At 49.0% G+C, this 12,920-nt stretch overlaps 5 protein-coding genes across 6 annotated transcripts; 2 read left to right on the forward strand and 3 right to left on the reverse strand.

The window, feature by feature from the left end:
• Positions 1–24: 24 nt before the first annotated feature.
• LOC108057071 (uncharacterized) lies at positions 25–1,665 on the reverse strand. The gene is made up of 2 exons (XM_017141173.3): positions 1,417–1,665; positions 25–1,362 (listed from the first exon to the last, which is right to left on the reverse strand). Exon 2 carries the CDS (start codon positions 1,354–1,356, stop codon positions 370–372), a length of 987 nt encoding a protein of 328 aa, XP_016996662.3. The 5' UTR covers positions 1,357–1,362; positions 1,417–1,665; the 3' UTR covers positions 25–369.
• A 51-nt stretch (positions 1,666–1,716) lies between these two features.
• Positions 1,717–2,659, forward strand: LOC108057072 (zinc finger CCHC domain-containing protein 10). The gene is made up of 2 exons (XM_017141175.3): positions 1,717–1,900; positions 1,963–2,659. The coding sequence occupies exons 1-2, from the start codon at positions 1,854–1,856 to the stop codon at positions 2,453–2,455; spliced, it is 540 nt and encodes a 179-aa protein (XP_016996664.3). The 5' UTR covers positions 1,717–1,853; the 3' UTR covers positions 2,456–2,659.
• Positions 2,646–3,061, reverse strand: LOC108057073 (uncharacterized). Its single transcript, XM_017141176.3, has 2 exons — positions 2,907–3,061; positions 2,646–2,852 (listed from the first exon to the last, which is right to left on the reverse strand). Exons 1-2 carry the CDS (start codon positions 3,015–3,017, stop codon positions 2,646–2,648), a joined length of 318 nt encoding a protein of 105 aa, XP_016996665.3. The 5' UTR covers positions 3,018–3,061.
• A 323-nt stretch (positions 3,062–3,384) lies between these two features.
• Positions 3,385–6,064, forward strand: Rbf2 (Retinoblastoma-family protein 2). The gene has a single exon (XM_017141227.3). It carries the CDS (start codon positions 3,505–3,507, stop codon positions 5,848–5,850), a length of 2,346 nt encoding a protein of 781 aa, XP_016996716.3. The 5' UTR covers positions 3,385–3,504; the 3' UTR covers positions 5,851–6,064.
• Positions 6,065–6,278: 214 nt separating this feature from the next.
• Positions 6,279–12,870, reverse strand: mor (SWI/SNF- related protein mor). 2 transcript variants are annotated; one of them, XM_070217200.1, is made up of 8 exons: positions 12,639–12,870; positions 12,417–12,542; positions 10,861–11,785; positions 10,165–10,495; positions 9,321–10,104; positions 9,048–9,258; positions 7,285–8,151; positions 6,279–6,635 (listed from the first exon to the last, which is right to left on the reverse strand). In XM_070217200.1, the coding sequence occupies exons 1-8, from the start codon at positions 12,753–12,755 to the stop codon at positions 6,508–6,510; spliced, it is 3,489 nt and encodes a 1,162-aa protein (XP_070073301.1). In that variant the 5' UTR covers positions 12,756–12,870; the 3' UTR covers positions 6,279–6,507. The 2 variants fall into 2 exon arrangements, with proteins under 2 accessions (XP_070073301.1, XP_016996636.3); XM_017141147.3 differs by having other exon boundaries at positions 7,285–8,310; positions 12,639–12,869.
• Positions 12,871–12,920: the final 50 nt, after the last annotated feature.

Consider the following 12,920-nt stretch of genomic DNA (forward strand, 5'->3'; position numbering starts at 1 on the left):
TTTCATTTCGATTCGACATTCGACTCTCTACTCTCGCATATTGCATTCAATTTATTCACAATAATTTTCGATACATAAATTACAGGACCTTAGACTAAAACACAAATTTCGGGACAATACACAATGAATTAACAGGGCGAGTTAATAAGCATGCGATTGAGTGCCGGCTGGCAGGCCAATTAAATAATTTACAATATTGCATTTGGCTAAAATCGGGAAATCTCATAGGTGCCCCCGTATTTGCGTTGCAAATAGCGAGTTTTGGGATTGGCTTACGGCTAGTAACACAATTTCAATGATTTATCGTTGCCCTTCCACCCTGGACTAATTACGCACCATTCGCTAGACATATTTGCCCCTGGCGGTGGGTCAAAAGCGTGGGGTTCGTCTGTGCGGTTCGGTTCGTTCGTACTGGATGCTTCTAAAGCGGCTGCTCGCCTCCAGCTGCTGCTGCTGCTTCGGTAGCGCCACCGGCTGGCCCCGATTGACAATGTCCTTCCAAATCATGGTCAACAGTATGAAGAAGGCGCCCACAATCTTGTTCAGAAACTCAATTAGCTTAAAGACTATCGGCGTGGCGGTGTGGGTGAATCGGCTCAGCTCGAACAGGAAGCGCACGGCGAAGACGCCCAGGAAGCGCAGGGCTAGCACGGCTCCACCCAGAGCGGAGAAGATGAGCAGGCCCAGAAATCGAATGGTGCCCCAAATGTTCCGCTTGTTCACATCGTTGGCCATGAAATCGTACACCGTCCGCTTGACTCCATCGCCCCACTGCTGCAGCACGAGCAGGAAATCGTTGAGGCCCAGCTGCACCTGCTCCGCCAGTTCATCCGTCTTGGAGGAGACGCTATCGCCAGCGGGGCTACTCCGGTTAACTGAAACCGACCTCCTTGGAGTCACTAAAGCCTCCGGTTCCACGGGTCGCACCATCTTCAGCTTGAACTGGACCTCCTGGTCCCGGAAGCGCAGCGTCTTGATGCTGAACCAGTACTCCCCGAAGGCCAGGTCACTGGTCTCCGTCCAGAGGCAGGTCTCCAGCTGGCCAGGATGCGCGGTGTGCTGGTAGCTGCCGAAACTGCCGCAGGTGATGCCCACCCACATGTTGGGCACGAAGCGTTGATAGAATCGCTTCAGCTGGCCGGCACTCGCGTGGAGGAGCTTCTCCAGCTCCCGCTCGCTCCGCTGGAGGACCACCACGTCCCGGTAGCCGCCCACCTGCTCCACGAAGCACCGCTCCAGGTAGTGACCGCGGAAGAGGCGGGATTTGTACAGCTGCTTGGTGAGCGCCTGCATGGCCAGTTCCTCGGGCGGCATGGGGCGTCCCTGAGCCAGTGGCACCACCGCACTGGAGTCCATGGGTAGCTGATGATGAAACCTTCAGTTACTGACCAGCAATTAGCCTGCAGTTGGCCTTACCGAGTGATAGTGATTGGACTTTGCTGCAACCACTTTCGCCGCTTAGTCAGCCGTGCTTTGTTTTTGTATTGTTTGCCTAGGGCAGTGTGTGCCGGTTAGCTCAGGGTGAAATAATCTTTATTATTAATTATTTTTTAAAAACCCTGCATTTTCCTCGGCGTTTTTGGCTTAAATAGCTGCGAAATTCACATTTAAACAAAAACCAGGTAGACAAAAATTTGGTCAGCAGCTGCTAGGTGTCGATAGACGATAACCGATTAGGTTCGCAGCCGATTGGTGGAACCACAGGGTCCATCACTAATTTGACAAAAAAAAAATTATACAAAAAAACATACATTTTTGATACTGAATTTTCCCAGCTTTTCCGCCCGGCCACGTTGGTTTTCCACCCACCCATCAAGATTTCCTCCCAACAGCGTCTGCTCGAGTGCTTCAGGATGACTTTGGTGGGCCTAGCAGCCCGCAAATTGGCGCAGAAGAAGAGGTGAGAACTGGAATCCTTGCCGGCTTTTTGTGCTAACCCTGCTTTTATTTCGACGCCCGCAGATCGGCGAAGCTGGCAGCCGACTTTCCCAACGGCATCCGGTGCCAGAAGTGCCTGCAGATCGGCCACTGGAGCTACGAGTGCAAGGAGAAGCGGAAGTTCGTCCACCGCAGCTCGCGCACCAAGCAGCTGAGCAAGCATTTGGCCCAAAAGGAGGCGGAGGCGCCCAAGAACGAGGTGGCGGAGCAGCTGGAGGCGGCGCCAGCGGGCGGCAAGAAGGTGCGTCGCAAGCGGAAGCCCAGCAGGAGCTCCTCCTCCTCCTCCTCGTCGTCGGACAGCTCAGAGAGCAGCAGTGAATCGGATTCCTCCTCCGGTTCGGAATCCAGCAGCTCCAGTTCAGATTCGGACGACGACGAGGAGGGCAGCTCCTCGGGCTCCAGCGGCAGTGGCTCCTCCTCCTCCTCCGACAGCAGCGAGGATCAGAGGCAGGGAGCGCCCCAGAAGAAGAAAAAGCGGGCAGAGAGCTCAGCGGAGTCTTCCGACGATCAGGAGTGATCGGGGGATCCGGTTCCTGGCGCATAGCTTTAGTAGTTTAGTTTTCCCCCTCCACCATCGCCCAAGATGTGGATTTTTAAACCGAATATGAACTTGCTATTTGTACTGTACTGTATTTATTATTTAAGTCCCCTGAATGTACGTGGTCTGGCGAAGATCCGGCCTAGATGATGTGTCCCCAATAAAGGTTTTAGTCCGAATCGATTTCCTCATCGAACTGCCTCAGTTGGCTAAACAGTTCCAGATCTATTTGCTGGCTATTAATCTCTTGAGTGTCCAGGGCAGATGAGTTCGTGGCCTGGGGCTGCTCTATGAGGAGGGGATCTATGGGTGGAGTGCATTCCGTTGTGGTCTTCTGCATTCCCACCACCTGCGACTTGAGATGCAGTTCCTCCACCTGTGAAGCAGTAAATTGTAGTAGGTGTAATAACAAGAGAGGAATCTCTAGTACCTTTAGCGAATTTAAGGCCTCCTGGATGACGGGCAGGACTCGCTCCAGTTTCTTTTGAATGGAAAACAGTTCAGCCTGCTCTTTTTGCAGGACACGATTTGATTGCAGCATTTTGAAAACAAACAATTAACCCACCGATGACCGCAGGGTGTCGAGTTATCGCTTGAATTGAATATTTAAAAAATTAATTAAAAGCATATAATATATCAGTACGACAAAAGAAATTATAATTAGTTAATTATGTAATTTCTCTTAAAATTTTAATATTTATTTAATAAACCAAAATTGTGTTTTCATTTGAATAACATTAGTGGCTAAATGTTTATTTTTTTAATCGAATTTATAAAAACTTTAATTAATTAATTAACAACCGGCAGCAAAGGGTTAAGTATCACCAATCGCTCGATAACACCCTGCAAGTGCAGCCCTGCTGCCCACGATTCGATAACAATGGCGGTGAAGAATGCGGCAATCGAAATCGTTCGCGCCTTTCGGAAATTTGCATTTTGTACAGTCAAAAAGGGAATTCGCCTTTGCTCAGCCGAAATATAAACAAACAAGCGGGGCCAAAGAAGTAAATACACAAAATCCCACGCCAATGAACACCTGCGAAGTGGAGGGAGAGGCGGAGACGCTGGTGAAGCGCTTCTCCGCCAGCTGCGAGCAGTTGGATCTGGATACGCGGATCCAGCAGAGCGCCCTGGCCACCTTCCGGCGCTTCGATGCCGACGGCGGGCTGTCCACCGGCGAAGGAGATGTCCAGGAGTGGCTATGCTGCGCCGTCTACGGCGAACTGCAGCGGCTGAAGATGCGGGACATCCGGGAGGAGTCGCAGAATGCCACCTCCAACGAGGCCACCAACGAATTGCTGGCCAAGAACAGCTGCTGGAACCTCTCGCTGACCCGCCTGCTGCGCAGCTTCAAGGTGAACGTATCCCAGTTCCTGCGCCGCATGGAGCACTGGAACTGGCTGGCCCAGAACGAGAACACCTTCCAGCTGGAGGTGGAGGAGCTGCGCCGCCGGCTGGGCATCACATTGACCCTGCTGCGGCACTACAAGCACATCTTCCAGAGCGTGTTCAACCAGCCAGGCGAGGGTGGTGACTCCGATGACCTGGCCCACTACCAATCGCTCTACGAGTTCGGCTGGCTGCTCTTCCTGGTCATCCGCAATGAGTTGCCTGGGTTTGCAACCTCTAGCCTGGTCCATGGCTGCCAAGTGCTGGTCTGCAGCATGGATCTGCTCTTTGTGAACGCCCTGGAGGTGCCCCAATCCGAGGTGATCCGTAGAGAGTTCCCAGGAGTGCCTGAAAACTGGGCAAAGGAGGATTTCAATGATGCCTCCCTACACAAATACAGCGCCCTTGAGGCTTTAGGCGCCCTGATCCCTGAGCTCCCGATGAAAGGAGTGCTGCAGATGAAGAACGCCTTCTTCCACAAGGCCCTCATGCTGCTGTTCCTGGACCAAAGTCTAGTCGGAGACGACACCAACATGCGGGAGATCATCAAGGAGGGAATGCTGGACATAAACATGGCCAACCTGAATCGCAAGTACACCAATCACATAGCCGACATCAGTGAGATGGACGAGCGGGTGCTGCTCTGCTGTCCGCTGGCCAAGGATCGCAAAAAGGAATCGCAGCCAAGTCCACTGACCGCCTTGTGCTCCTCCTCACCCGCGCACAGGAAACTTCTGGCCCAAGATCTTCCCCAAAGCCTCGCCGCCTGCATAGTAAAAGGCCTGCAGAAGGAGGAAGATGGGGAGAAGGCTATTAAATATGTAGATGATACCTTGCAAAAGATGGAGAGGACTTTCACCAGCGCCAGTGCCACTAAAAACTTGGATGCCAAGGCGGCCGCCAAGCGATTCCATTTGGCCAGAGGTCTCTACTACAAATTTCTGCTCAAGTTTCTTTCCTCGGAGATGGTTAAAAAGCCGCAGCTCAAGATTGGTCAGTTGCTGAAGCAGCGCCAGCTAACCCAAAGCCTTTTAGCCTGCTGCCTGGAGGTCTCTCTCCACGTTCACGACGAGCAAGTGGATAACTTAAAGTTTCCCTTTGTCCTGGACTGCTACTCGCTGGACGCCTACGACTTTCAGAAGATATTGGAGCTAATGGTGCGCCACGATAATGGTTTTCTGGGCCGAGAGGTTATCAAACACCTGCATCTCGTGGAGGACAAGTGCCTGGAGTCGCTGATTTTCCGCAAGACCTCGCAATTGTGGTGGAACTTGAAGCAACGGATGCCCGCCTACCAGGATGTGCAGATGTCGGAGGCGGAGGGCAAGGAGAACTCCTCGACGGGAGTGGGCATCTGCCTGCGAAAGTTCTACGGTTTGGCCAACAGGAGATTGCTACTCCTGTGCCAAAGCCTCTGCCTGGTGGATGCCTTCCCGAACATCTGGCACTTAGCAGAGCACTCCTTCACCCTGGATGGTGGCCGAATGCTGCGGAATCGCCACCTGGACCAACTGCTCCTGTGTGCCATCCATCTTCATGTGCGGCTGGAGAAGCTGCGCCTCACCTTTAGCCTGATTATCCAGCACTATCGCCGGCAGCCCTTCTTCCAGAGAAACGTCTACCGGGAGGTCGATCTGGGCAATGGCCAGTCGGCGGATATCATCCGTTTCTACAACAGCGTGTATGTGAAGAGCATGGGCAACTACGGGCGTCATCTGGACTGCGAGCAATCGCGGAAGTCACAAAAACCACTGGGTATTTTAAAGGAAACGCCACTTAGCGAGCGCTCCTTGGGATCAAATATAATTATATCCGCGACACCCCCGCCAAAGGTGTGCAAAAATGGCTCCTGCTCCAGTCTTCCGCCGCCCCAAGCATCCCCCCCGCCCACGCAAATCTCGCCCAGCATGAAGCGCGCCGCTTCGAGCAGCGAACTGAGAGAGGTCAAGCGTCCCAACATCCTGCGCCGCACCAGCTTTCAGTGATCTAAGAAATTCACTAAATACTTGGCTACATTTTACGCAGCCAGCCTTAGATTATAAATATAAGATTTCCCTGAATTTTCCCTTGCCCTTTGTAAATGAATAAAACCGAATTATCAGGTGAACTGGAATATTTTTTAAAGACGGCTCAAGAATTGTATTAAAAATAGGTTTTTAAAAAATATACAATAAAATATCAACCTTCCTCATTTAATAATATTTAAATAGTTTTTAATTGAATGTCTTTTTGTTTGGCTTTGAAGATTTCCCTGAATTTCCCTTTGCCTCTTGTAAATGAACTGCTCAAGTGAACTTCAAACGTAAATAAAAACGAATTATCAACTGAACTGGAATGCTTTTTAAATGCGGTTCAAGAATTGTATTAAAAATAGGTTTTTAAAAGATATACAATAAAAAATCAACCTTACTCATTTAGTATATTTAAATAGATTTTTATTGAATGCCATTTTGAGTGGCTTTGAAACTTGGTTCAAAATATTTGTGCAATCTCTTTCGGACACGAAAACGGGAGACGATGTGGTTGGTGCCCCTTCATATTACACACAATAGTTGGGCTTAGAGTGGAGTATACATAAAACATACTGAGAGCGTACGACTTAGAGCTAGTTACTTAAACGTTTTCTGGCTTATGAGTAGGAGTTAAGAAGGAGGCGGTGCTACGCCGGCGACAGGAGCAGTGCTCGGTGGAGGAATGCTGCCTGTGGGTGCCATCGCGGATCCCGGCGGGCCGCCATCTGCGACTGGAACGCTGCTGGGCGGTGTGGTGTCTATAAAAAAGGTTTAAAAAGCTTTAATAACAATGTAGAACAAGAACAAGAAGCTTATATACCCTTGCAGATCATTCCTATTAATTTACAAATCGTAAAAATGTTCAATTTCCTATTATTTCTCATTAATTTTCCGATTATTCCTATAGTAGTTCAATTTTGATAAAATTAAAATCGAAATTCGAAAATGTTTAAAAAGAGACATATCCTAGAGCAGAAATGTATACAATAAATTCCAAAGAAGCTAAAATGTATTTCCTATTACATTCTTTTTAATTTTCCGATCGTTCCTATGGCAGCTATATGATATAATTGTCCGCTTTTTTAAATATTTAATTCGAAATTCAAAAATATTTAAAAAATAATATTCCCATGAGTAGAGGGTAATATTTAAAAAAACACCGAAGCTATAATTTTTTTAAAGTTTTTTTTCCGATCCTTCCTAGAAAAAAGACTTTTGGGAAAGTTTCATCCCGATAGCTTAAAAACTGAGAGACTAGTTAGCGTAGAAACGAACGGACGGACAAACGGACTCGTTTAGTGATGCTGATCAAGAATGTAACGTCTCCTTCACTGCGTTGCAAACTTCTGAATGAAATCATAATACCCTCTGCAAGGGTATAATAAGTATTATCCGTAGCAATCTTACCCATGGGCGTGGGGGCCTGGGATTGCGCTGCTCCCGCTGCTGCTGCTGGTCCGGCCTGGTCGCTCGGATTCGATACAATGGCCGTGGGGGCTCCGGGCGGTGGGCCGCCGGCCAGGGCAATGGGTGGCGCTGCAAAGGGAGCACCGTTGGGCGGTGGAGCCACTGATCCAACCAAATGCGGTGGCAGCGGCTGGTGCTGGGCGCTGGGACCGGCCAGTGGTTGCGACTGCGGCGGCAACTGGTGCGGATGCGGTGGCAGCTGCTGCTGCTGCTGCGGCAAATGCGGATGTGGCGGCAGTGATTGCTGTTGCTGCTGCTGCGCCTGCTGTTGCTGTGGCTGCGGCAGCTGCTGTTGCTGCTGCTGCTGCAAGATCATGGATCCTGCGGCCGCCTGACCCTGGAGCTCCTGCTGCAGGCGGTGATGCGCCTGCTGGCGCGCCCGGAACTCGGCCGCCTTCAGCTGCTCCAGGTGGAACTGCTGGCGCTCGGTGATCAGCTGCTGACGCTGGTACTCCAGGCCCTCGCGCTCCCGCTCCATGGTGGCCTCCAGCTCCTCGAAGTGACGCAACTTGATCTCCAGCTTCTTCATCTGCGTCTCGACGAGCAGCGCCACCAGCGACTTGATCTTGCGCTCCTCCAGGGCGGCCAAATGTTTGGCCTTGACGGCTGCCGATGCCAAAGCGGCCGCCGCCGCAGTCTGCATGTTGTTCTCGCTGAAGGTTCCATCCTTGGCCACCACCGATCCCGCTGCTCCAGATCCCGATCCCTCCTTGGCCTCGGTGCCGTCCTTGGTCTCGCCATCGCCGCTGCTGTCCTCCGTCTTGATGTCCACATCGCCTCCTGCTCCACTGGCGGTTGCTGCTGTTTCTGTGGGTGAGGATTTGTTTGATTTGTCTGACTTGTCGGACGACTCCTTTGGTTTCTTGTCGGTGTTGTTGGTTGTCGCTGATGTTGATGATGTGGAACTGGAGTCTGTGTTCGTGTTGGTCTTATCCGATTTCGTTTTGTCTTTGGACTTGGCATCGTCTGTGGTTGTTGTTTGTTTTGTGAGTTGTGGTGTTGATGTGAGTTTGGTAGATTGGGCGCAACACAAAAACGAAACAATAGACGAATACAGTGCCAAATGGAGAACATATTGCGAATTTCGAGTAAAAACAATAAAAACAAATAAATGTAGAACCAACCAATGAGTAAATTTATCCAGGGCTCGGAAAATAACACACACTTGTGTTATTTACATGTTAAATGTCAAAGTGTTAAGTTCAAAAAAAGTTATAGACTTGCGTGTAAAAAATTGTATCCTACATGTGTTGCGAAAATAAATAACACACACATTTCATTTGTGTTATTTACACGACGTGTTATTAACACGACTAGTTTTTTACACAGCCTGTTTTTAACACAATGAGTTTTTGACATAAAGTGTCAGAATTGTATGTTTTCTAGAGTATAAGAATATATGAATTCTTTGAAATGGTTCAAACTAACATATAAGGTCCATATTCGTTAATGTCAGTGAAATGTAATTTTCGTTTGTGTTACACAGTGTGTAAAAAACACGTCGTGTTAATAGCACATTGTGTAAAAAACACATTTTAACCCTTTTGTATTTAACACACATGTCAACAATTTGGCTCAAACTGTTAATTAAGATTTCTCATGTTTTTAACTTGTGTGTCAATTTTCCGAAAATCCCTTGAATTTACAGCAAAATAATAATAAGTATAACCGATAAGCGATTTCCCCTGGCTTTTCCCCCTTACCGTCTTTTTTGCTTAGATCCTTCATTTCCTCATCAGAGCCGCCGGCGGATGCAGAGGCGCCGCCCTCCTTGCCCTCCTCATCCTCCTTGTCGTTTCCTGTTCCGGCGATTCCACTGTTGGCCAGGCCAAAGTTCGGATTGAACTTGCCACCGGCGGAGGCCTTCTCCACGTTCTTCATGTGGTTGTCCATTATGGTGGCAGGCACCTCATCCTGAAGAGAGCAGATTTTTATATTAGTTTATAAAAAATGTAAGTTATTTCAATAAAAAATACCTTAATAGCAGCAAACTCCTCCATGGCCGCCTTGGCCGCAGCTGCAGCCACTCGAGGATCGACGACAGAGGCCAGGAAGGCCACGGTGGACATAATGGGATTGCCGCTCTTGCTGAACGGAATGGGCTGGCAGCCCAAGGGGCCCAGGAAGCCGCCATCATCCTCGAGGTACGGATCCTCGATGGGCAGTCGCAGGAAGTGCAGAATGCACTCGTCCTGGGTGCGGGAGCCCACATGCTCGCACACCTTGTTCCAGTCGTCCTTGTGCATCTCCAGACCCTCGAGCAGCAGCAGTGTCTCCTGATCGGTCCACTCCCGCGCCATGCTGGCCGCCGTGCGATTCCTCATGGCCGCCGGCTTCTTGGCATACTGATCCAGCTTCAAGCCAAACTGGCTGACGCCCGAACTTAATCCTCCCGCCGCACCGCCGTTCTCCAGAGCCTCTGTTTTGATGCCGGCCAGGCCACTCTTGTCGCCCAGCTCCAAGCCACCTTGGAGCTCCTTGCCCAGCGGCTTCTTGTCCAGATCCAGCAGGGTCTTGGCCGCCGACGGCTGCTGCGTCTTCTGCGGATTGATGGCCTGCAAACCGGACGGCGTGTCCGACAGAATGTGGAAGTGCGAGGTGGGCGGAGGACCCATGGGTGTGGGTCGCAAATCCGCATCGATCTGGTAGTTAATCAGACCCCATTGCTCCAGGAAGGCGTGCACCCGCATGATGGCGCACACATCTCCGGCCAAATTGCGCCTGCAGGCGGTGCTGGTCAAATACTCCGTGGGATTGAGCCTAAAATTATATGATAATCCATTTACGAAACTGTTTTATGGTTAAATATATAGTTCCTACCTGTAGGTGTCGATCATAAAGTTCCTGTAGGCCATGTAAATCTCCGGCGTCTTGGACTTGTTCTTGCTGTTGAAGAACTCCGGCATGGCCCGCTTCTCGATCACATGGATGGAGTTGTAGTCGAACCAGGCCGAGTACGAGGGCACAATGATGTGGTGCGTCTGCTCGGTTACATTGTCCTCCATGTCCTCCTTGGCCGACGAAGAGAACTCCTGCGTGTTGCTGTTATCGCTGGTCTTGCCCGTCTGCGAGTTGTCTCCATCTCCGGTGGACATGGCCTGAGCAGCACTGCCGCCAGTCATCTCGTCATCCAGATCGGTCATGGTGCCTCCTAAAAGTAGGGGTATATATTAGTTTATGGTATATATACAGAAGCAAATGCTCATAAGTTCTGAAGTGAATCATAAAATTTTTGTTTTACCATATTCTATGTGAAATAAATGGAATGTTTTTCTAATTCATTTCGAATTGAATGAATATATATTTTTGATGATTTTTTTGTATTTGCCAGATTTTTTTGTGCTTTCTTTTGAAATTCAGGCAGATTTAATCACAAAATTATGGCCCTTTCTTCTTCAAAAGAAATTGTCGTTTGCATTATTTCGGAATTCATGCCATTCATTCATTCAATTCTATTGAACTCAAAATTCATATTTATATAATTCTATTAAACTCAAAATTCGAATTAATTCTTACCCTTAATGGGCATCATATCGTTGTCGCCACGGGATTTTCCGCCTGGAGCCGGACTTGCGGTCGATTGCAGGGCAGCGTTGGCCTTGTGCACTTCCTGAACGTTGGGCTCGGCCGGCGGATCATCCAGATCGCGGGTAAGATCCTCGTCGTCATCGTCGTTGCGCGACTTCTTGTGCACCACTGCCGGGGATCGCTTGCGCTTGCCCGGCTTCGAGGTGGACGCCGAGGTGGCCGGCGATGGCGAGCGGCGCCTCTTCTGCTTGCCTCCGCCGGAGCTGGCCGCCGGCTTCTTCTTCTCATCGCCAAAGGACATGATGTCGTCAATGGACATGCGCTGCTTGTGCGTCTTCTTCTTGCCCTGCTCGTCCACCTCGTAGTCCTCCTCGGCCATCCACTCGTTGTACTGCTCCAGGTCGACGATCCACGAGGCGGACACTCGCCAGCGTTCCGCCGGCGACTCGGGATTATCCGGAATGTGATCCGGCAGGTCGAAGTTGTTCACGGCCCAGGAATCGTAGGACTCGGGGAAGTAGTACCAGTGCAGCATCACGTGGCCACCACGCTTGAAAATGGGCCGGGCGTACTCGTCGGGATGCGGATCCACGACGGGATAGACAATGTGGGTGGCGTCCTCCTCGTCGGAGACGATTTCCACCCGCCGGTTATCGAGGATCTCGCGCAGTTTGCCCTCAAAACTCTTCTCGATCTCTGGGCGAATGTAGATGTAGGGAATGCGGTACAAATCCGCCTCCACAAGAGCCTGCTCAATCTCGATTAGGAGCTGGATGTTGGGGTCCTTGCGCGTGGGATTCTTGCCGATGGAGAAGTCGAACTTCTTGCCGCGCTGCTCGGCCCGGAAGCGGAACATGGTGGAGAAGATGATGCACAGACCTCCGCCGCTCTTGAAATCCAGGAAGCAGCGCATCTGGAGGGGGAAAAATAAGTTTTTAGGTAAATTTCTTGTGTAATATTTAAAGATAATTAATTAAATTATTAGGACAATTATCTTACATGTATATATTTTAGAATTCTACTTAAATCAGTGGTAAGTAAAAAAATAAATCCAATTACTTTACATCAAACCTAAATTCTAAAAAATATTTTTGAATTCTTCATAAATATGTATTAAATGGAGAAAAAAAGTCAATATTCTTACATCAAACCTACAATTCTACAATTCTAAAATATATTTTAAAATTCTTCTTAAATATATATTAAATTGAGAATAGAAGCTAATAATTATTATAATGATTATAATCTTACATGAAACCTACAATTCTACAATTCTAAAATATATTTAAAAATTTTTTTAAAATATTTATTAAATTCAGAAAAAAAAGCCAATAATCTTACATCAAACCTACAATTCTACAATTCTAAAATATATTTTAAAATTCTTCTTAAATATGTATTAAATTGAGAAAAAAAGCCAATAATCTTACATCAAACCTACAATTCTAGCTACCCATAAGACCCCCTTGGCCACTGCAGGGTTAATATTTACGTGTACACACGCATCACACGGGGCACCCTGTGCCGCGCGCACCAATACTAACCGGAATTCTGGTCGCCGGCGGCTCCGCTGAATTCTTGCCAAGCTTCGCCTCCACATATTGCAGGAAATGGACGAGCAGCTGGGCCAGCGACTCCTTCGTGATGGGCTCCGAGCTGTGGGCCAGGAACTGCAGGGAATAAGGATTTCATTACAATCTGCGTTTTTTTCACCGCCAGCCAGCGCCATTTTTGTTTGCGGCGGCATTGTTGTTGGGGGTACGCACCTTCTTGCAGTTCTTCTGCAGCCACTGGCGAATCGATTCGAAGCCCTGCAGCGTCTCCGGGGACTGGAAAAAGTCTATATTCGGACTTCCGTCCTTCTTAGGACCCAGGGAGTTCATGGTGCGGCACTTTTGCGGGCTTTTCGTCACTTATATTTTCAGTTTTCCACGCGAAAAAAGCCAATAAACGCTGTGCAGATAAACTATCGGAACTAAACACTAGAGGTGGTCAAAAGTCGATAGAAACATCGATGGAAAATAGAAGGATTTTTGCCAGCTCTGCCT

The sequence above is a fragment of the Drosophila takahashii genome, chromosome 3R (genome assembly GCF_030179915.1).
Source record: "Drosophila takahashii strain IR98-3 E-12201 chromosome 3R, DtakHiC1v2, whole genome shotgun sequence".
In the NCBI taxonomy this organism is placed as follows: Eukaryota; Metazoa; Arthropoda; class Insecta; order Diptera; family Drosophilidae; genus Drosophila; species Drosophila takahashii.

Bases quoted from the DNA above. Each gene is read 5' to 3' on its own strand.
- LOC108057071 (XM_017141173.3), bottom strand. From the start codon at position 1,356: ATGGACTCCAGTGCGGTGGTGCCACTGGCTCAGGGACGCCCCATGCCG.
- LOC108057072 (XM_017141175.3), top strand. From the start codon at position 1,854: ATGACTTTGGTGGGCCTAGCAGCCCGCAAATTGGCGCAGAAGAAGAG. The intron at 1,901-1,962 runs GTGAGAACTGGA...CGACGCCCGCAG, and splicing joins AAATTGGCGCAGAAGAAGAG to ATCGGCGAAGCTGGCAGCCG.
- LOC108057073 (XM_017141176.3), bottom strand. From the start codon at position 3,017: ATGCTGCAATCAAATCGTGTCCTGCAAAAAGAGCAGGCTGAACTGTTT. The intron at 2,853-2,906 runs GTACTAGAGATT...ACTGCTTCACAG, and splicing joins AGGCCTTAAATTCGCTAAAG to GTGGAGGAACTGCATCTCAA.
- Rbf2 (XM_017141227.3), top strand. From the start codon at position 3,505: ATGAACACCTGCGAAGTGGAGGGAGAGGCGGAGACGCTGGTGAAGCGC.
- mor (XM_017141147.3), bottom strand. From the start codon at position 12,755: ATGAACTCCCTGGGTCCTAAGAAGGACGGAAGTCCGAATATAGACTTT. The intron at 10,105-10,164 runs GTAGGAACTATA...ATATAATTTTAG, and splicing joins TTTATGATCGACACCTACAG to GCTCAATCCCACGGAGTATT. The intron at 6,636-7,284 runs GTAAGATTGCTA...CCTTTTTTATAG, and splicing joins CCAGGCCCCCACGCCCATGG to ACACCACACCGCCCAGCAGC.